The sequence below is a fragment of the Microtus ochrogaster genome, chromosome 6 (genome assembly GCF_000317375.1).
Source record: "Microtus ochrogaster isolate Prairie Vole_2 chromosome 6, MicOch1.0, whole genome shotgun sequence".
In the NCBI taxonomy this organism is placed as follows: Eukaryota; Metazoa; Chordata; class Mammalia; order Rodentia; family Cricetidae; genus Microtus; species Microtus ochrogaster.
In genome coordinates, this window is record NC_022013.1 from 46,881,365 (window position 1) to 46,903,285 (window position 21,921).

The 21,921-nt window shown below is 44.9% G+C and overlaps 1 protein-coding gene across 1 annotated transcript in view; it reads left to right on the plus strand.

Annotated features, from left to right (window-relative positions):
- The window catches only part of Nek10 (NIMA related kinase 10), a 184,255-nt gene that overhangs the window by 145,584 nt on the left and 16,750 nt on the right, over nucleotides 1–21,921 (plus strand). The window contains exons 30-32 of the mRNA XM_013346817.2: nucleotides 2,258–2,295; nucleotides 7,687–7,787; nucleotides 15,109–15,219. Coding sequence (XP_013202271.1) covers nucleotides 2,258–2,295; nucleotides 7,687–7,787; nucleotides 15,109–15,219 — 250 coding nt within the window. The remainder of the gene's footprint in view (nucleotides 1–2,257; nucleotides 2,296–7,686; nucleotides 7,788–15,108; nucleotides 15,220–21,921) is intronic.

A 21,921-nucleotide genomic window follows, 5' to 3' on the forward strand; every position in this document is an offset into this window, starting at 1 on the left:
TGTAGACCAGGCTGGTCTCGAACTCACAGAGATCCGCCTGCCTCTGCCTCCCGAGTGCTGGGATTAAAGGCGTGCGCCACCACCGCCCGGCAAGCAGAGGGTGTTGAATCCCCTGGAGCTTGGAGTTATAGGTGGTGTAAGTTTCCCCATATGGGTGCTGGGAACCTAAGTTGGGTCCTCTGTAAGGGAAGTATGCGCTCTTAACCACTGATCCATCTTTCCAGCCTCTACCTTAAAGCTTCTTAAGCATATAGAACTGGACAGAACAGCACATAAGCTGAAGCAGCTAAGCACAGTTGGGGATCCATGTCATGTATCCCATCACGCATAGTATTTTATAAGAATGTTTGAAATAAAAGACTTTTCGACAATAAAAAATGACACATTAACTCAGTTTGCGTGTTAGCCTTTCCAGAAGTTGTGTTTTAACTTACCTTTAAGGCAATGAGGGCCATGAGATGTCAGAGCCAGCAGTTCTGTGGCTGGACTAATGCTGTGGTTAGGGGGTCATGACCAATGGCTTCTGTAGAAAAGTCAGGAGAGCTTAATATGGAGATAGCTGGGCACATGTGTTGACCTAAGCAGTCAAAAATGTGGCTAGTGCAGCTGAGCTATCAAATGTTTAGTCTGACATTATTTTAAAACGATATAAAACACTATTTCATTTTTAAATGTTGGTATTTGGGATATATTTGGTGAAAAATATAAGATTAATCTCACCCTTTTCTTTTTACTTTTTACAAATGTGCCTACCTTGGAAGTTTTACATCGGTGGTTGCTGGAGGAGCCTCTTGTTGGTTCCCGGCCGCTTAGTCCCGAAATAACCACACAGAAACTGTATTCATTAAATCACTGCTTGGCCCATTAGCTATAGCTTCTTATTGGCTAACTCTTACATATTAATTTAACCCACTTCTATTAATCTGTGTATTGCCACGTGGCTATGGCTTACCTGCTGAAGTTTCCAGCGTCTGTCTCCTGCAGCTCCGTGGCTTCTCTCTGACTCTGCCATTCTTTCTCCCAACATTCAGCCTCGCTTTCCCTGCCTACCTAAGTTCTGTCTCGCTATAGTTCCAGAGCAGTTTCTTTATTTATTAATGGTAATCACAGCACACAGAGGGGAATCCCACTTCAAGTGGTGGTAAAAGGTGGGAAGGAGTGAAGAAAGAAGTCACTTGTGGCACAGAGTTTGGGGATTTTTCAAGCATTTAAACTAGATTGGTTGGTAAGTGCTTGCCAACCTTGTTAAGCTCCATGTCTTAGATATGAGCTGCCCAGCAACAACAATCACATGATGAAATAAAATGGTTGGGGCAAGCCAACTGTCCACAAGTTAGCGAGAGAAGTCATCATATCCCAGGTTGTCAAGCAGACTCCCACCATGCACCTCCCTGTCGTTCAGTATGTACCCGTTGGCTTGCATGCCATCATGTGAAGTAAACTCCTAAGAAATAGATCCTGCCTTCCAGTGGGAAGAGTAAGAGGAGCGTTGTTCAACCAGTATCACCAATGGAGGTGAAGATTACCCCTACAGACCAGAAGACTCTGGGACCAACTTTTAAAATGATTGGGCAATCTAGAATTTTGAGGCATGGAGGACAGATGTTAATAGCACTGGAAACCATATGAAAATGTGATTGTTACAGTGTAAAACTCATTTTCTCTCACAGAAATAGTGGATGGCTTTTATTTTTGCTTTTCATCTGAAGGACAGATCACACATAAAAAGTTAATATTGTTTTTAATACAAAAATCACAGCCAGGCAGGGTTTAGCTATGTAGCAAGGTTGAGACTAGTCTGAGCTACATAAGACCCTTTCACACACACATGCACACACTTGCACACACACACACACACACACACACACACACACTTGTGCACAGCCACCCACCCATAACATACATATACGCACATACACATACGCATGTGCACACACACACATACATATACATACACACACATATACACACACACGTACACGCACACACACACACAATCATCACTGCTTTGATTATAATGGTTACAGAAGCAACAGAAGCGCCATTCAGGATGCTGAGCTTTATGCTCTTGCTCATCTCCAGGGTTCACGCATCACAAACCACCCTGGCAGAACAGGGTGCTTCTGCTTTCCAGTTGAAAGTCTATCCTGATTTCAAAATGTTGATTTCTCTCTTTACTGAATACAACACAACTTTCAATAACTGTTTGTCACGAGGTGAAACTTTCCTAATGGCCCCTATCTCCTTCTGTTTCCAGAGACTTCATTGGTGGCCTAGGATCAAGAGCAAGACCAGGTAACTCAGAGTTGACCCCAGTCATGCCTTCCTGCAAGCTAATGTGAACCTGTCAGCTCACCCTCTTCCCTCTTCTCTCCCCGGCTTTGCTGCCTCTCTACTTGCTTCTGAGATCCCAAACCCGCATGCCCAGGGCCCACTTAAGGAAGGAGGGGCCAAGTTAGTGGCAGGGTGGCAGTTCCAGAGCCTGACTGCAGGGATTCTCCAGTCCCAAAGTTCATGTCAGTACTCGGCAGACCATTTTGATGTTAAGCTCATGACAAGTGAGCCTAAGCTATCGTGACTGATACCCTAGGGGAATTGAGACCCAGAGAGCAGGAGAATTCTGTCTTTCCTGCCCACCATGGCTGCTTCTCAGTAGCATGGAACTGATTAGACTATTATAAGCTGTTTTCCAAAAATTTTCATTTCTGCCTTGATGAAACTATCAAACACTTAATCTATAAAGTATGTAACTACTTCAAAATAGTGACTGGATTTACGTAGATGTTTATGCAAACCCAGCCTCTCTAATGCCACAGCGGGCATCCCTTTTCGTTCCTTTTGCTCTAGTCACAGTTACTTTTTGCTTGATTGAAATGGAATTATCACATAACTTCTCTAAATTTAAAATTACCCTTAGATTTTAAATGCCTCTATCACTATGCATCTGGACAGCTGCTGTGTGTGGCACACATGTGGAGGTCAGGGGACCCCTTGGTGGCATCAGTGCTCTTTTTCCATGGTGGGTCCTAGGCATTGAACGCTGGCTTAAATGGCAAGTGACTTTACCAGTTGACCCATCCCACCAGCCCTTCCGAAACTATGTATCTCCAAGTGTAAATGTTCATTTTTTTTTTGCCAGAAAGAAATCTTTAATGTGAAGAAAAACTGATATGCAGAAAGAACTGAAAGGGAGCATTCAAAAACAAATAGGAAATGTGCTGAATAAACATTTCTGTTGCGTTTGTTAGTATATTCTTTGTGGCTACTGACTATACTCAGTGCATTCTTTCAATGCAATCGACAAGACAAGAGACAAGTGTTCATATAGATGCTGTGGGAGAAGAAGGATACATTACTTTCTTTTGTATTTCTAGTAAGGATGACTAAGGAAGACCAGTGTCCAATAGCAAAATTACCAACTAAACCCAGACAATTCAGCAGATGCTCGATTCCTCTTTATGTGTGTGTGTGGGGGGGAGGGAGGGGGGTATATGATTCTTGGGAAAAATGCTTCATTTTAGTATGTGGGTCATTTGGAATTATTTTTTGTTACCCTTTTCACTTTTACTCCTTCATTCATGCTGTTTGGTACATTTAATGTGTTCAGTGACTACAGTTAATGTGGATGAAGTTACAGTAATTTCAGACTCTCTCCAATTATTAAACTTTCTTTGAAAATGTTACGGACAGCTTAGGGCTGTCACAGTGTCAGTGTAGATGCAAAGCAAGGTGGTTTTATTGTTAAAATGCCTAAAATTGTCACGCTGACCCTGGCTTCTATATTACTGTCTGGGCAAAGGTGAGTCAACTATTTTAGGAAAGCTTCTTTATAAAATATTAGTAGCAAGGGCTGTTAAGGCCTAGTCAGGAAACCAATGGAAGAAGAAAAGGGAGGGCAGGAGCTGAATTATAAAGGTATATACACTCGTCAGTCACCTTATACACACCTGGACAAGCCACTGTGGCCTGACATTTTGTGCAAATAATGTGCATTTATTAAAAAAGTAAAAAAAAATTAGGACACATCTTTTAAAGCTTAAGTAGTGCAGTATTGACAGGGAGCTCATCTAGAACATGTGTTAGGAGAAAGTGACTCAAACCCAGATAACATGATGTGACCGAGAGCCATGATCACCAATCACTGAATAAAGACTCTATTTATTTGGATTTTAGAATTGTTTTGTCTCCCTAAGGGAAAGCCACTTACTCTTTGATGTAGAGGATTCAGTGAGGCGGAGTGCCTTGCCAGCTCAGCCGACGATGATGAACCGTTAGCGGAAATTGTCTAGGAAATCCGTTGTTTGCAAGTGCTATGGACTGATCCCCCCCCCCACACACACACACCAGTCTCGCTTTGAAGTTTTCTTTCCTTCCTAAAACCAACTGGGATCCTTGCCAGGCTCTGCCCCTCCCCCTCCACCACAGGAGTCCTTAGTGCCCTACAATGTGGCAGCAGTAAGTACCCCAGAGATTTCTGGCAGAATGGGGGACTTAGAATCACCTTATTGTGTATGTTAGCGATGAGAAGTAAGTACCCTTTCGATCAAAGATAAATAACAGATCAAGTAGAAATGTATAATAATTTTAACATAAAATTCAAAGGGAATAGAATTCAGGATATGTAAAGAACATTTGCAAATCAATAAAGAAACAGTATCAGCAATTATCCAACAGCCATTGACAAAAACACCCAGTAATTTCACTAACATTCAAAAACTACAAAGTAGAAAAAAAAATACAGGTTGACACAATTAGAATTTGATAATAAATAGTGCTGATCCAGATACGGAAAAATGCATTCTCTCCTAGTAGAGTCTGAAATAATTCAGTCACTTTAGAAGACATTTGTTTCCGTGAGAAATGAGAATGCATTTGGCCTTGGTAAACCTTGGCTCCTCCGTGAGATGTGCACTACAGCATTGCTGACAATACTGAGAAATTGACGGCAACTGAGGTCCCGGGCAAACAGATTTCTCAGCAAACCACAGGGCACCCAGGCAAACCACAGCCTCTTCCAGGGTCATAAGGAACAAGCCAGAACTGCTCTGTCCCTGATACACTGAAAAACAATATTCCCCATCAACAGTCTCTGTGACAGTAATGTGTCACCATTCAGCTGAAAAGGAGATTCCTGGAGAGGAAAGAAAAGAAGAAAAATGAAAGAGAGGGAGGATATATATATATATATATATATATATATATATATATATATACACACACACACACATATATATATATGTGTATATATATAACCTCCTTCTGCGGTTTTACCCTTCAAACTCTGTTAGAAGTGGCCCACAATGAGTAGTGCGCTCTCCCTAACCCAATGGACCCATGCCATGTGTGGTGTGCTCTGAAGCTTGCCGGTTCTCTTCAATTCATTGCATTCATTTTTCACAGTGCTGCGCATAACCTATTAAACCGATGTCAGGACTCAAAGACAGTTTGAAAGTTACTATTCGGAGCTACTTGTGTATGTGTGTCAAACGGATGGGCGTAGGAAACAGAGAGACACCTAGCTAATGTCAGCAGTTACTTCTGATGATGCTCTTCACGGGAGGTGGTCCCCAGAGCCTTGAGCCTCATCTGTAGAGTACATTGTGTGTGTGTGTGTGTGTGTGTGTGTGTGTGTGTGTGTGTGTGTGTGTGTTTGCTTGATTTACAAGGGGCTTTTGCAACTAAACATTTGAAATTTTGTTTTAAGAGAATAAGCAATCAAAGCTATTTTTGAAAGTCAGAAGTTTTCTAGAACTGAGGAGCGCTGTCAAATGGACTCAAGACCCAGTTGTTTGCTTTTTGTTTGCTTTTTTAAAATTTATTTATTTATTTATTAAAGATTTCTGCCTCCTCCCCGCCACCGCCTCCCATTTTCCTCCCCCTCCCCCGATCAAGTCCCCCTCCCTCATCAGCTTGAAGAGCAATCAGGGTTCCCTGACCTGTGGGAAGTCCAAGGACCGCCCACCTCCATCCAGGTCTAGTAAGGTGAGCATCCAAACTGCCTAGGCTCTCACAAAGCTAGTACGTGCAGTAGGATCAAAAACCCATTGCCATTGTTCTTGAGTTCTCAGTAGTCCTCATTGTCCGCTATGTTCAGCAAGTCCGGTTTTATCCCATGCTTTTTTCAGACCCAGGCCAGCTGGCCTTAGTGGGTTCCCGATAGAACATCCCCATTGTCTCAGTGTGTGGGTGCACCCCTCGCTGTCCTGAGTTCCTTGCTCGTGCTCTCTCTCCTTCTGCTCCTGATTTGGACCTTGAGATTTCAGTCCGATGCTCCAATGTGGGTCTCTGCCTCTGTCTCCTTTCATCGCCTGATGAAGGTTAATATTCAGGAGGATGCCTATATGTTTGTCTTTGGATTCACCTTTTTATTTAGCTTCTTTTAAAATTAAAGTGCACATCTGTGTGTTATACAAAAACACTCTAGCTAAGTCTTTGTTTTTGTCTTTAGGGCACAGACAAGCCCATGTTTGTAGTAGGGAGAATCAAGCCTGTGCAGTACCCACTCAAAACATTGTCACAAACCTAAAGGTGCTAAGCTATGCTGTGAGATTTTAGCTTGTTGTTTACAAAGGCTGAGTCTGTAAATGCTAACAGACTAGCCAGCATGAAATGACACCAACGCAAGTCCTCCCCGTCTCCCGTGCCATCATGAACTTGATGCTTTATCCAGTCCTGTTTTCAGTGAGCTTAGGCGGAAGGTTGCCATTCAGGAGGCCTTTGGGTGGGAGACACAGGTAGAGGTTGGGGCTACTGTGGGGAACAGCCAGCATCACTCCCCCACCCCCCGTTCTTAGCAGCAGTAAATTAATCCTTATGATTTACTTGCTCATCTTTTTGCCCTGAGGGTAATTTGTTAAATCTCAACTTAATGATCCAATAACTGATGCCTACAAGGAGTTTTCAAGAGAGACAGACTTTACATCTAAACAAGAAGCTGGCCTCAGATGGCCCAGAGCCAGGTCATTTCTTGGGCTAATTTTCAAACAAGTAAATAGAGCTATCCATAAAGAGAATTCTCATGTTTTAGTTTCCTTTTTGTTTTGCATCTTAAATGGATAATTTCATCTTTTTAAACAACTACATTAAATTCTCTTTAATTTTTTTAAAACAAATCATTTATGACAAGACACACAATCCTTTTCTGAAAGCACACGTATAAGAATCATCTTTAAAATCATAGTTATTGCTGAAGCTATTGCTATAACAAATTTAATTTCTTAAATGCTTGAAATGGTATAGAAAGAAGAAAAGGAGGTCTTAGAAACTTAATTTTAGTAAGAAAGAACTGGCTAATGAGTATTATTGCAGAAAACATGGTATAGATGGGGGGACCTGGAGGGAATAGGGGATGCTATGCTTCTGGTGGCTTTGATGCTCTCCATGCCTTCTGTGAATGAGAGGAGAGAGAGGCGTGGCTAATACAGGGAGCGAGGCCATTCCTATGTTAACTCTGTAGTCCTCAAGAATAGAGCACTGTGGTGAGGGCTGTGGAGTTGGGGAAGCGGCTCTTGAGTGCTTGAGACATGGAGGGAAAGAACAGCTTACTATATGAAACGCAGAAGTGCTACAGGGTCTCATTGGTAAGGTGGGATCCTGGCTTTGTTCTTGCCCAGAATTTTCTTCTGTTTTCCACGAATATATCACTTTTAAGTGACCTTGGCTCACAGCAGCATTTCTCGCCCACAGCATCCGCAGGCATCGCAGTATCCCAGCGGAAAGTACGGCAGATCAGCGACCCCATTCAGCAGATCCTCCTCCAGCTGCACAAAGTCATCTACATCACACAGGTCAGTGTCTTTGGTGCCTCGCCCTCTTCTCGGCCTCCAAGACAGAGCTAACCCTGCTAAGAAAATACGGCCTGGTAGGGCTTGGAGTTAGAGTGAACACTTAGTTGTTTCCCCCTCTCCAACCCCATGGATGTGTGTGGGGACGCTTTGGCCTAGCAGTAAATGTGTCTGTTTCCCCCATGGCTCTGCCTGTGCTCCTGTTGTGCTTAAGCAGACTTACATACAAGTGGCTCTTTAGGGTAGGTGTGCAAAGAGGGGAAGGGCTTAGCAGCTTTTTCTAAAAGCAACTTTATCATAAAAAGGGGGGGGGATGGAATCTTCCTTCTTGCATCTGCTTTGACAGCAGAACTTCTCAAAGATGTGAAAGCCACACCCCTAACTCCCACAAAACCCAGGATCATTTAGACTTTCTGTTTGTGAATCTGAACAATACTTCAGTATGAGAAAATTCATGGCTGAAGACATGTGTGTCCATTGGTTATGGACACACTTCTGTCTAGTGCTGGCTGTCTGAGTGTTCCTTCATCTAAGGATGGACCTCTTACTGGTAACAAATTTCTTCCCCTTTGAAGAAAAGAAATATAGCTATTTGGATAAGAAGACAAGTACATTGGAGTTCGAGATAGCATCATCTGGCCATTTTGTTCTTTCTTTCACTCATTTGTCTTGTAGTTAGTAAGCACCTGTCAAGCGCCAACTGCTATTCTAGGCATCAGGAGGCAAAATGTAGTTAATCTTTATCTCCAACTAGATGAGCATTAGCATCACCATGGAAGAAATGTCTGTGAGGGACTGTCTAGGTTAACTGAAATTGGAAGAGCCACCTCAAATGTGGCTATCATGGGCTGGAACCAGGACTGTATAAAAAGGAGACGGGAATTAAGTGTGAGTACATGTCCAGTGTGACCAATCCTTCTGCTCCTGCCCCTGGACCTTCCGTGCACGACAGGCTGTGTGCCGTAGAACTGTAGGCCAAAATAAACCCTGCCTCTTTTCCTCCTTCCATTCCCTCTTCCTGCTTTCTGTGGCGTTTGTCAGGTTTTTCTTTGATTGATTGTTTGTTTTGTCTAAGGAACAGTATCAGTAACTAGCCCGTGTCCTGGTTACCTGAAGAGCCTAAGAGTCGCCCTAGGAGCTGCTGGAGCCCCTTGTGGAAAGTCTGTTTACACATCCGGGGTCTGTGGAAAAGTTCCGCAGGCACGCACACGCACACTAGCAGCCTCCTGATAGGAAAAGTCTGCCCTCGAGGCTTCACCTATCATCACCACCCCCATCTTGAGAGACAAAACCCAAACTGTTGATTTCTATAAGCTAGGGAGAGTTTAGGACTGCAGGATTGCTGTTGATTCATAGCCGGCGCCCGGTATTTCTGAGAAGTCGACATATTCTTTTCTCCAGTCGATGGTCACTTTGATAAATGGCTGTACCTTTTCCTGGGGATAGTGCACAGGAGAATTTATGGAGCGTTCCTGTAGTAATATTTCAGGATCCCTTATCCAGGACTCCAGCTTCCCCATTAGCCAGGGGAGGGGGGTGGGGGTAGGGTGAAAGGAGGCTTTGGTTGGGCCCTGAGTTGACCCAGTTCTGAGAACCATGAGAGGCAGGGAAGCCTTCACGGAGCTCATGGCAACTCAAGCTGGAAGTTTGTCTACAAAACCTGGAGCTTCTTTTCTTTTACTACAGCAGGCGAAAATACTGGGTGGTCCAAGCGTCAGCTTCCTGTCTGGGTATACCACAGTTATCCACCAAAGCTCGCCAAAGCCAAGGTGCTCCGTCATCACAGGCTTCTCTCTCCTTGTGGTGCATGCTGCTTTGGGTCGCTGGTAATCTGGTTTTATCACTGCCTGTGCTGTTAGGTTCACTGGCCTCCTGTAGCCTTCAGGGTCACATGGCCAGCCAAGGAGTGCAGATGCACGGTTTGCGTGGCTGCAGGGCTACTGCTGCCCTGGCCAGTGCTGTCCTGGAAGGAATACCTGCTAAAGGTTCTTGTTCAGCCTCAGCTGGGGAGAACTGCGCAGCCTACGTATTCACAGACAGGAAATGCAAATCACCCCACCACTCCCACTTCTCCGCACCTCTGGAAACTCTCCTCTGTAAGCCCTGCCTTTTGCCCCCACTAAACACAAGCTCTTCTCAGCTGGTCAGGCAGTCATCTGTACCAACATCTGCATGACCAGCCCATCCAATGCAGAATTACAAGTATCTAGGCACACCTGTGGGCTCAGCTGAATCCAGTGCCCCGTTTATTCCTCCCCACATAGCAGCTGCAGGATACACTTCCCACACAATCTGAGGTGCCACTGTTTTGTCCTACAATCTTGTGAGTTGGGGGCATGTAAGTCACTTTTTCTTGAGCCTTAGTGTGAATCAATTCCCATGAATTGTAAGGAGATCTGATGGGTTATGGATTTGACCCTCATCCCTGTGAGTCTTGTGAGAAATGCCCATGCATTTTTAAGATCTCTGCTCTGGAGAGCTTCTCATCTAAGTTTTTAGTAAGGAGAAGTTTGTTTCCTCAGGAAAGAGCAACAAGTTGTGTCCACTCACCATAAAACCTGAAAGTGATTTATGTTTAAGATTCCCAACTTCATCAGGGTTCAGCAAGATGTCCCAATTTCATGTTTGGGGATTCAGTTCAGTACCTTTAGGGCTAAAGCATTGCATCCAAGAAGTCACAGTGGAGCAGACATGTTCACCCTGGGCCCCTGGTGTGGGAGGTCCTGCTATCTGTGTGTAGTGGTTAATGAATAAAGAAATTGCCTTGGCCTGTTGATAGGGCAGAGCTTAGGTATGTGGGCAAAACTGGACTGAATGCTGGGAGAAGGAAGGCGGAGAGATGCCATGGAGCTGCCGCCAGATATAGACCTGTTGAAACTTTGCTGGTAGGCCATGATCTCGTGGTGCTATGCAGATGAAAAGAAATGGGTTAAATTAAGATGTAAGAGTTAGCCAATAAGAAGCTAGAACTAATGGGCCAAGCAGTGTTTTAATTAATACAGTTTCTGTGTGATTATTTCGAATCTAAGCTAGCCGGGCGGCTGGGAAAAACAAGCAGCCTTCCATATAACAGATTTGCTGAGATTTGCTGAGGTGCCATGCTGGGAAACATAAAAACCTGCCCCTGGAGACAGGACAGACCACCTGCCCTGAGATTCCTGCTGAAGGCTGCTGGGAGTCAGCACCCTAGGGTGGTATGCTGCAGAACACCCTCTATGGGATTAGAAAGGCCATGGAGGGGCTGTTAGTAGAAATATCTGCAAAGCCACCTATCAGTGGTGCCCCTGAATGTGATGGGGGTAAACACCAATTGTCTGAGGGCCCAGCATGTATGGTCCACTGTCTACTGCTGAAGCCAGGCAAGGACTGAGCATCCCGGACACAGAAGGACAAGCTCCATCCTCCTCCAGGATATCTCAGCAGCCCCTACCTACAGAACTTGGTATCTGGCCAGTTAGCCAGGAGAAGTGTCCTGCTGTCCTAGGAGGACAATCAGGATGGACTGACAGGCAGTGCCCACCACCTACACTGGGGACCAGACAGGCAAAGCCACTCCCTTCTTTGGTACTGCGCAGCCTCCTCTTGCCTTCCTTGTGTTCCTCAGCCCCTGCTTTGGGGCATCTTAGGCTTGGAGATGAACGCCTTTCTAATCTCTCACTTTTGCCCCAAATCTGTTGAGTCACACCGTCAGCTGCCCTTCTGGGGCCCAGGTTCTAAAACTGATTCTTTTTCTCACTGTTTTCTGATGTCAGCCTGTGTCTTGGTAATCACAAGTAACTTTTAAACTGATTAAATGAAGAGCAGGGACAAATCTGGGAGAGAAGTTGAGGGTGAAGATAAGTGTCACCTACCAGATGAGATGGTAAATATCATATTGAAATGCATGTCCATTTATGCACTGGGTGAGAGTGTGGGAAAATGCTCTTTAGTGTTAAAGGATCTGGAAGTAGCTCTTTAGTGACTCTGTTCCTCATTAAGTTGGAGAGAAATATCCTTTGAGATTTAGTACAATTTCTGGCGCGGTAAATCAACTCTTTAATGGGTATACACACCGTCTTTGTTGGATTTCCATGCACTTTAAAGCAAGGATGGAAGTCTTGTGAATGTGTCATTATTCCTTTAAACCACTGCTGGCGGATGATGTGTGCTGTTTGGTCAGTGTCAGCCGTTCGTCCCACGCTGCCAGTTCAGGCATAACAACTGTGTGTTTTCCAAGTTCGCTTTTAGAATACTTCCAACTCCATGTTATTTTCACAGCGAGGAAAGGGTCCTCTCTGGAACTTTAACTTACAGTGCTCAGCACAGCCAGTGCCATTCACGGGAAGGAGAGGCACAAGGCGGAGGCATCGTGCACTTGCTGCACAGACCAATCTGTGCAGAGGAAGATTGACCTGAGAAGCGGGGCAACCTCCTTCCTTCTGTCGTCTTGAGGACCGGAGGGGATACTGGTTGGTGGGAACCGGTCCTGTCCAGTTTCCATGGAGACATATCTGCCAGTTTCATCTAATGACAACCGTCCTAGCCGTCAAGAGGTTAATGTCCTTCTTACCTCAATTGCACATCTGTTTTCATCAAGCTGGGAAAGAAGTCTTGAGACCGGCATGCTCAGAAGGCAATAAGTAGCTTACCTCAGATGCTGGGAACCCGTGCGCCTGTGAGCAGATGGCGATTATACTCATAGGTTACCTTTTGGTTGTTGCGTAGGTAAGACCTGCATGGTGACGGAATGAGACCGGCTTTAGTGCTCTACTACACTTGAGTCATTTTGTTAAATAAATGCTTCGAAGTCATCACATGACAACCTTAAAAGTTACAACGTATCTTTCTCCAAGAGAAGAGATAGGAAGTCACCCGCAACCTTGCCCATCATGGGGGTGCTGTCAGGAGCGGATATCAACCCCTGGCTTTCGGTGACTCAGACTGTGCTGTGCAGCAGCGATAAAGAACAGAACGGTCTGCTGGTTTACTGGGTCCCTTGGGTACTCATGGCTGGGGTGGCCGAGAGCCAACAGGATACGATAGTCACAGCATGGCTGGATTTCTCATGTCAGTCTCTTTTTAGGGACTCTTAAATTCTAAGAGAAGTGTGGGATTTTATTTCTTTAAATGGCAATCTTACAGCATTTGATTTTTAACATTTAGGGAAAACTTCTTAAGCTGTAAAATTTCAAAATAGATTAAAGTGCTATTTTGGTTTACTATTTACCCAATGGAGCCCTACAAATGGCTTGTGCCTTGCTAATGTATTCCTGGGTAGGGAATCCAGGTTTTTAGAAAGAGTCCATATAGTTGCAAGTTTAAGAAAACATGCAGACTGGATTTTTTTCTCCCTCCTTTTATTACACTGTATGGTACAGTAAAGCAGTTTAGATATGTGAACTGAAGAAACTACTATCTTTTCTAGGATCAGTTTCTTCATCAGGAATGGGCGCTCTTACGGGTTGTGTATGCCTTGATTGTAATAAAGGACCCGGGAATGTTTATAAAGTATGGGGTGCTGTGTGGCACTGGTTGGTGTTGGCTGTCGGATAAGACTGATGCAGAAGGCCTACCTTTCAGGAGGAAGGTGTGTGACACGCTTTCCTCACCTATCAAAGCTTGCATACCCTGGCATGTAATTTTACTGTAGGAGAGATTTAGGAATACAAACATATAGAGTGATCCCAGCGCCCAGCACGCATGAGCCAGGGGTTTGGGTTCTGTTTTCATATAGACTATGTTATGTTTTCATATAGACTCACTTCATTTATAGCTGAGCCTTCATCCGTCTGTGTAAAGTTTCCAGTTCTCACTGAGAGCTTTATGGATGGGTCACTGTGCAAATGATACTCATCCCAGTGAGACACAGTAGCTTGCTTGCACTGTCTACGTGCGGATCTTAAGTCAGCTGGAAGTGAGCTTACTCTAATGTTCCATGCTGAATTCAGGGGCAGTGGATGGGGCTCCACAGTAACTAGAGGCTTATCAAGTTTAACAAATAGCAAGACTTTTATGAATTCCTGAATTAATCTGTCAGTTAATCTGATACTCGAAGGAGCCCGATGGTGATGCTCACCTTCAAAATGTCATTGTAGCTGCCTGTACAACCTTCCCCTTGCAGGGCCTTCATGCAATCAATCTGGGAGGTTGCTGGTTGGACCTAGGTCACCACTGCCCTCTGCTGTTTGGTTTAGGGAGGTGGCACCTTCGGGTGTGAAGTAATAGGGAATTGCCAAGTCCTGTGTGTCTCTCCAGGGAAGCCTTCATCCTCTCACCGCTCCAGCCCACCCCATGCTAGGAGACTAATGCTAAATCTCTCTCCTTCACCTCACGTGTTTCCCTTTTTAGTTCACATGAAGGGCAATGATACCTGTGACTTTTGGGGGATTTGCATCACCCTACCCTCATATCGGCACACATCATTTTTATTGGCCCCAAATGGTCACATGGTATCAACCCAAACTGAAGAATCCCAGGAAGCAGAGCAGGGCTGGGCAGGGACAGGACTGGGAATGATCATCTCTGCCGTGTTTCTCCCTCTTTTGGCCAGTGTTTGTTTAGAGTTTATAATTCTTTGCTTCCTTTTCTTTGTGAGTACTCATTTCATCTCCCTATAGAACCTTTTCTCCCTGAGCTCTTCCTTTGGGTATCTATTCATAGTTTTTTTTAAAAAAAATCATCAAATCTTGGTAGTTCTGATACTGCTTGTTTTGTCCTGGGTGATCAGCACACTGATTCCCAGTGTAAGTCCTGTCTACAAAGCCCTACAATTCAGTGGTTGTTTTAAATCCCCTTCTTTTCTAAGATTCTGCAGTGGCTGTCTATGTATTTATGAAATTCACACCATCCTATTCAGGTCCTAATGCATGCTAATCCACCCTGTCTTTCTAACCGGTAATATTGTCCCCGAGGATTTGGTTTCTCTCTAGCTGTAGAACTCTCATAGGTGGCCATCTATGGATCAAAGAGTGAGTTTTTGTGTTTCCTGGTTCAAAGCATCAGATCCTTCTCAGGGCTGTGGCTGGGGTGCTGCTTAGCATGCCATAGTCACCCAAACACGAGCAGAATGGACTTTCTGGTCAAGGCTGTTTTTCACAAAATGCAACATATGTGGGCATGGATGTTACATGAAAGAGTTACATGTTACAAGCGTCAGTAAGTGTACCTATGACTAATGGAAGCAGAGCCATCCTCCTTAGAGAGGATGAAAACCGTAGCGTACAGTTTGCTAATTCAGGTTCTTCCTCAGTCTTGCGAGTGTATATTGTGTTGTGTAAGTATGTCCTGTAGGGGTGATGAAGTTTGTAGAAGATGGTTCTGATGACTGTCTTCTTGCTTCCTGCAGCTGCCTCCAGCTCTGCACCATGATCTGAAGAGAAGGGTTATAGAGAGATTCAAGAAATCCCTGTTCAGTCAGCAGAGCAACCCTTGTAACCTGAAATCTGAGATTAAGAAGGTATGTGTTCTGTGCATAAGGATCTGTCCACTGGAAACGTCCTGAGGGTACCCGTTCCCTTCTAACTCATCCTTGAATTCTGTGCACTGTTAAAGGTTGTTGCTTAAAATACCACAGTGGGTCCATTTTATCTCTGACTTCTTATCCTTATTTCTGTGGCTGTTATTTTCAGGTGACTAATACAGCTCGTTCCTTATTGCTACATGTTTTCCTAAGAATAAATATTGTCTTTAATTAAAAAGTATGTATCTCATAGCCTGCCTTTTAAGAATCTGTCCCAGCATTTTGTGACAAGACTCTTCAGTAAGTCCCTAAATTGTGCATTGCCTGTCTGAAACAGTGACCTGATAACGCAAGACCATGATTTTAATCATCTGCATGTGCACAATGAACTTCCATCTTCAACATCCGGTTGCCTTCTTATCATTGGGTACAGCGAAGTCTCCATTCACACACAGGGAAGCTAAATATTACACCAAATGGGAAGGAAGTTGTTTACCTCTGGCAACACAGGCTGGAGACAGGAAGCCTACTTTGTCCCAGAAGTGCTCAAAGCCCTCTGTCCTGTCCTGCCTGTCCCCAGGTGTAGGAAAGTCTAGCTGTCTTGGTGAAGATAATTTGGTCCTTGTTCCCCGACTTTGCTCTCCTCCTCTTTCTCTTCTTGTTAAGTGTCTTCATATGCTTAAACCTTGTATTGTGTTGCCAACGAACTCTTCCTTTTTCATTAGTGAGTCTACATTTAGGTGCAAACTTACTGCCAGGCTCTTTGAGACACACACACACACACACATACACACACACACGCAGGCACACACAGACACATACACACACATACATACACACAGACACGTACACACATACATACACACAGACACATACACACACATACATACACACAGACACATACACACACATACATACACACAGACAAATACACACACAGACACGTACACACACAGACACACACAGATGCACATGTGCATACACACACACACATGCACATAATTTTTTTTAAAAAGGCAAGTGGCTCATTTCTGCTCTGTTAGCTCGTAATGATGCCTGAACCATTGATAATTACACCAAACAAGCAGCTGCAGGTAGGTAAGCAAAGCACGACCCCATCCCTCAGAGACAAGAGAGCAAGCTGTCCTCTACGTGCTATGTTGGAAAATAGAGGAGCTGGTGTAGGTAAAGCAGAGGTACAGAGGGTCTCACATTTATCTACAGTATCCTAAATACTAAGAAATATAGTTTTAAATGAGAGAAGCTTATCTCTTACAAAAAGATTACATGATGCTTTATTTTTATATTCTTATTAAAATGATATTGAGATTAAATCAATTTGCATATGAATTCATTTTAGCAGAAATTCTGGTTTTATGGGCTAAAAGCTTCTATCGCAGAGGAATGTGCAGAGGTGCATTCCCCTCCCACTGAATGGTTTTTCACTTATGCCTGAGCTGAAGGAAAATCCTTGTTGTCTTTCCCATGTGGGCTCCACCTGAGTTTCTTTCTTCCCTACAGCAAAGACATTTTCTCTTATTTAATCACCCTGCCCCCTGCATCCTTGGTTCCCTCTCTATGTCATAAGAGCGTCTCTTGTCAGTATTCTGGTTTGAGCATAAAAGTGAAATTGCTAGAGTAGTGGAGGACTTTGGGGGACTCCAGTGAGCATGCTGCAGAGCCAGGCTGAGCCACCCCCCTCAACAAACCAGTGAGGAGCCAAGTTAAGACTGAAAAGCAAGTAAAGGAGACTTAATGTGACCACATTGGGAAGAGGGACAAAGAGGTCCAGCGACCCTCTAGGGACCCAGGTGGTCTTCAGAGACCACTGGGGAAGGCAAGAGATGTGCTTCGGCGTACAGCTCTAATCTTTCTTTCAAGGCGGTCCGAGATGTTGTCTGAACCATGGGCTCTCTCTTCAAGAGACAAATTCCCCCTCCAGTGCCAAATTTCAGCCTTTCCTTCTCCCAGTATGAGTTTCCTGGGGAACTGTTCTGTTCTTCGTTTCCCATCCCAGCCTGATAGACAAAGGCAGGGCCGCAAATGCATCTCTCAAATACCCTTCTCCTTGCCAACCTGGTTTCTAGGGCCCGGGGACAAAGAGTAGTTTTTATGTTCAGCAAGATTAGGAAGCAGGTCATACTGTCTAGTGACTGATGCCACTGTCTCTTTTCTGATAAACTAGGGTCAGATTGTAGCATGCTCAATGAGGCCCCTTGACTCAGGGGAGAGGACGTTCAGCAGCTAGGGTTCAGCTGTAGTCCACAGACATAAGGTCCATTCTTCTAAGGGAAGCCCTGCCATACAGTGACATGAGCCTGTGTTCCCCTGAACTAGGCATCAGTCAGCTCCTCTATAGAGGCCTTGCTGAGGCTTCCCTGTGCATAGCCAGCGTCCCTCTCTTCCATGCCCATGTTTTAACCAGCTGTCCTCTGCCTGTGTGTCTCCCGGGTGCAGCCAGTCCCTCTTACCTTTGATTTCCCAGCATCTTCTACATCCTGGCCTGTGGTCAGTGCTTCATGTATATAATCAGTTAGTGAAAGCAGCATATACTATGTACTTATATATCCCATAGGAAAGTGTTCATTTCTTCAATTCTTTATTAAACCATGTGTTGCTGTGATCTATTCATGCACTTTTATGTATGTGGAAAGGTCTAAACCAAAGAAGTTCATGACCCCTGTGCCTGTACACCCCACCACACCTTTCTGGTAGTCTTTTTCTTGTGATGACTTTTGTTCAGGAATGGGCATTTTATCCCCTGAGCAGTCAGACACCACCACATTGAGCCCCACCCACCCACCTAAGTACTTTACTTTCACTTTCTCCTCCCTTCTGAGAGGGAGGTGCCTGCAGGGAGCAGGTACCTGCAGTTTGAAGGAGCCATTATGGGATGACTGGCCTCACATTATCAATGGTTTTGATCACACTATCAATGGCCAGCGTGCTATATGCAGGAGTCAAAAGATGGAACAGCCCATTTCTAAGAAGTGAGTTCTTCCTCGTTAGCTCACCTAAGCTGTTCTTTGATCCAGGCTTCATCGAGGCTGCAATAACTCAGGGCCACCAAAGCCAAGCGAGTGATAGCACAGTGGTCGTGGAACTAGGATATTCAACACGGGAAAGGGGAGAAGCAAGACAGAAAAGGTTAGTCAGTATTTCACACCACCCTCTCTGTGAGTGTAAATTCGTGACAAATTTTTTTCTTTTAAAAACATACTTACTACATTCTCTAGGAGCCAATCAAGCACCATTCAATTCCTCTCCACGTGTTTCTGAGGAGACACAGTGGATTGGTACAGAGCGGGGATCACCCAAGCTTGGACTGAGATCTTTTGAGGATAGATAGACACAGCATGGCCAGGGACCTGTGTCCTGGCCATGTGTCTGCAGGACTGGGAGCCATGCTCAAGCTGTCCCTGAAGCATCGCTAGGAATACTGTCACAGCGTGACAGCAGCAGTAAATCCAGAGTTAATAATGATACTGAAGGAAGATCACCTGTGGGTTACCCGTGGAGCAATTAAAGAAGCCCATTCTTTGTTTCCAAACCTGTTTTTGAAGGGTATCAATCAGTTTTCTTTCTGTTTTAAGTTCTGTGTCAGGGTAAACCAATTGCTGATGGAAGGATATGTGTGTGTGTGTGTGTGTGTGTGTGTGTGTGTGTGTGTGTGTGTATCTTTCTGAGACAAGGTTTCTCTGTAGCTTTGGATCTGTCCTGGAACTAGCTCTTGTAGACCAGGCTGGCCTCAAACTCACAGAGATCCGCCTGCCTCTGCCTCCCAAGTGCTGGGAATAAAGGTGTGCACCACCACCACCCAGCTTGGGATGTTTTATATTATAGATGAACTTTGACTGGCACTGTAGGTTTATAGTCCCGGGACAAGACGGGATGGAGAAGCCACAGAGCAGGGTCCCCTGAGAGTCAGGCCACCTTATGTAGGAGACAGCCCTTTCTGCCAAAAGCTTGCAGCTGCATCTGATCAAGCTTCTGAATGTGAAGTCAGCAAGCTGTAACCCTTGAACCAATCTGGCCCACTGCCCATTTTATCAATAAGGCTTTATTTACATAACCATATGCATTCATTTCCATGCGGCCTGTGGCCACTTTATCATTGCAGGCAAAGCCGAGTTGCAGAGTCAGAAACCCTCCATCCTCCAGGCTGGAAACACTTCCTGCCCGACTGCAGAGAACAGTTTGCCAGTCCCTGCTCTAGATCTTGCTTGTGTCAGCAAATACAGGGATAAGGACACATAATAAATAACATAGTTGCCAGGCCTGAGGTCTTCTAATCTACCACTGTTGCCAAAAGAAACCAGGAGAAAGACTGATGGAGGGGACAGTTTTATAAAAATCCAGACTTGGGAAAAAATGGGATGGAGACTACATGTCCCTTTACCTGCCCCCCCCCATTCTTCTCTCATAACTTACATCCTGACCAATTTCCCCTGCCTCTCAGTTCCTGCCACGTCCCCTCTTTCCCAGATCCACTCCTCCTGTTTCCCTTCAAAAAAAAAAAAAAAGAAGAAAAAAAAAAGCAGGCCTCCCAGGCATCTCAACTGAATAGGGCATAAGTTACAATGAGACTGGGCACAAACCCTCATATCAAGGCTAGATGAGGCAACACGGTAGGAGGAAAAGCATCCCAAGTATAGACAAAAACATCAGACAGCCCCCACTCCCACTGTTAGGAGCCCCACAGGAACACCAAAGTATACAAATATAACGTATGTGCAGAGGCCCTAACTCAGATCCATACAGGGTCTGTGATTGTTGCTTCAATCTCTGTGAGCCCCTCTGAACCCTGATTTGTTGATTCTGTGGTTCATGCTCTTGTATCCTCAACCCCTCTGCTTCCCTGGGAAGGGGAAGTAGCATAGATTTCCCATATTTCAAAGGCTTAGGGGTATTATGGGACATAGGTCTTTGTTCTCCCATGGATTTTCCATTAAGAACTGAGGCTTGCTCTAACTTTTCTTAGAAAAGTATATGTGTGTGTTTTCAGGGCTGACACCTGGTATCGGATAACCAATCAGTGTGCACTTCCTCAGGGAAGACTATTTCTCCTGCTCCCAGCCTTCTTTAGTTGCCTATAGCTCTTTGTCTAGGGTTGTGATCTCATGAGCTTTACACGTTAGCGTGTCTACTGGTGTCATCATTGTTCAGGTCCTGTTAAGTCAGCCATGATGGTTAGAGTTCATGACACAGCTACTCCCTGCTCCTCTGCCCCTTACAATCTTTCTGCTTCCTCTTCTGCACTGCGCTCTGAGCCTGGCCTGCAGGGGAGGTAGATGTACTAGCTGGGAGCGAATGGGCATAGGTGGTTGGCTAGGTTTCTAGTCTTGTTGAGCAGGTCTTCAGTCCAATTGGAGAGCTGTTTGTCACACCAAAGCGCAAGCACCACCACGCATCCTTAGTGTTATCATGCCATATAAGTTGTTGATATGGTTCCCAGGCGTCATAGCTGGGTAGGATTGTTGCTTCTCTTCTTGGGGAGCTTGCATGGAGCCTTCTGGTACCATGAAAGCTAGTCCTCAGCGAGGAGGCATTCAGGTCAGATCCAGCTCGGATCCTCTGGGTCCTGTTTCTGAAATACATGTGTCTACAGCAATGGGGACTCACCTCCCACCTCTGCAGGTGGAAGACAACTGAACTCAACAGCAATAGCCTATAATCTTTTTGGAGTCTCTTGGATAACCCTGACCAAAAACTCCAAAGAAGGCTTCTCATTCTTGGTGTTGGGGTTTTTACTAGATGGTTTATGGCTCTTGGGTGAGCATTGTCAGCCCAGATAGAAAATTTTCATTTATGATCCCTTATGGCTTTTCCCTACAACCTTGCTGTTATTTTACTATACTCCCTCCCCCTCCTCTCCTGTCCCTCCTTCTCCTCCTCTTTCCTCTCCCCGTCCTCTTCCTCCTTCTGTATCTATATCTCTTCCATCTCCTAATTGGATCTCCACTATTAGCCTGATCTCCCCCTTCAGCTCACTTGTAGCCTATTATTTTTCTCTATTGCTCCCCCTGCCTGACAATGGTCTCTTTTTATTTTCCTGGGTTCTGCAGGCACTCCAGGTTTGAAAACTCACATCTGAAGACTTAGAGCTAGGAGGGTGAGTTTCAGGATGTAGTTTTTATATAGGCAGGTCCTGAAGGGGAAGGAAGCAAGCAGAACAGCTTTCAAGACCGGGATTGCCTCTGAGGGTTTCTGTGTCTGTGAGTTAATAAACTGGGTTTATTAAGCGGTTGAGGCATGAGGTGGGGTGGGTGGGGGCTGGACATGAGCTGGGACTTACTGGCCTACCCATGAGGTATCTGTGCACCTCTGTATCCCTGGTCTCTGGACTAGCATTTTGGTTATACTGTCATGAATAGAATAGAAGAAGTGGAACTAGAATCCTCCAAGGAGAGCATGTGATTTCATCCTCCTGGGGACAAGCATGGGATCATAGGGGAGCTCAGTTTTACAAGCCCTAAACAGGAAAGCAGAAGAAAGATGAGGAGCCAGCCCAGAAATGAGGACCCCAACACGTCAGCATTTCTAGTCTCCAGCTAGTACAGACCAAGGGAACTGCTGGCGTTTAGCTAAGAACAAGAATTAAAGTCCTTGTCCCTAAACTCCTAACCAGTTTCCATCTCCTATTCATGTGTATGTGTAGTGTGTGTGTGTGTGTGTGTGTGTGTGTGTGTGTGTGTGTGT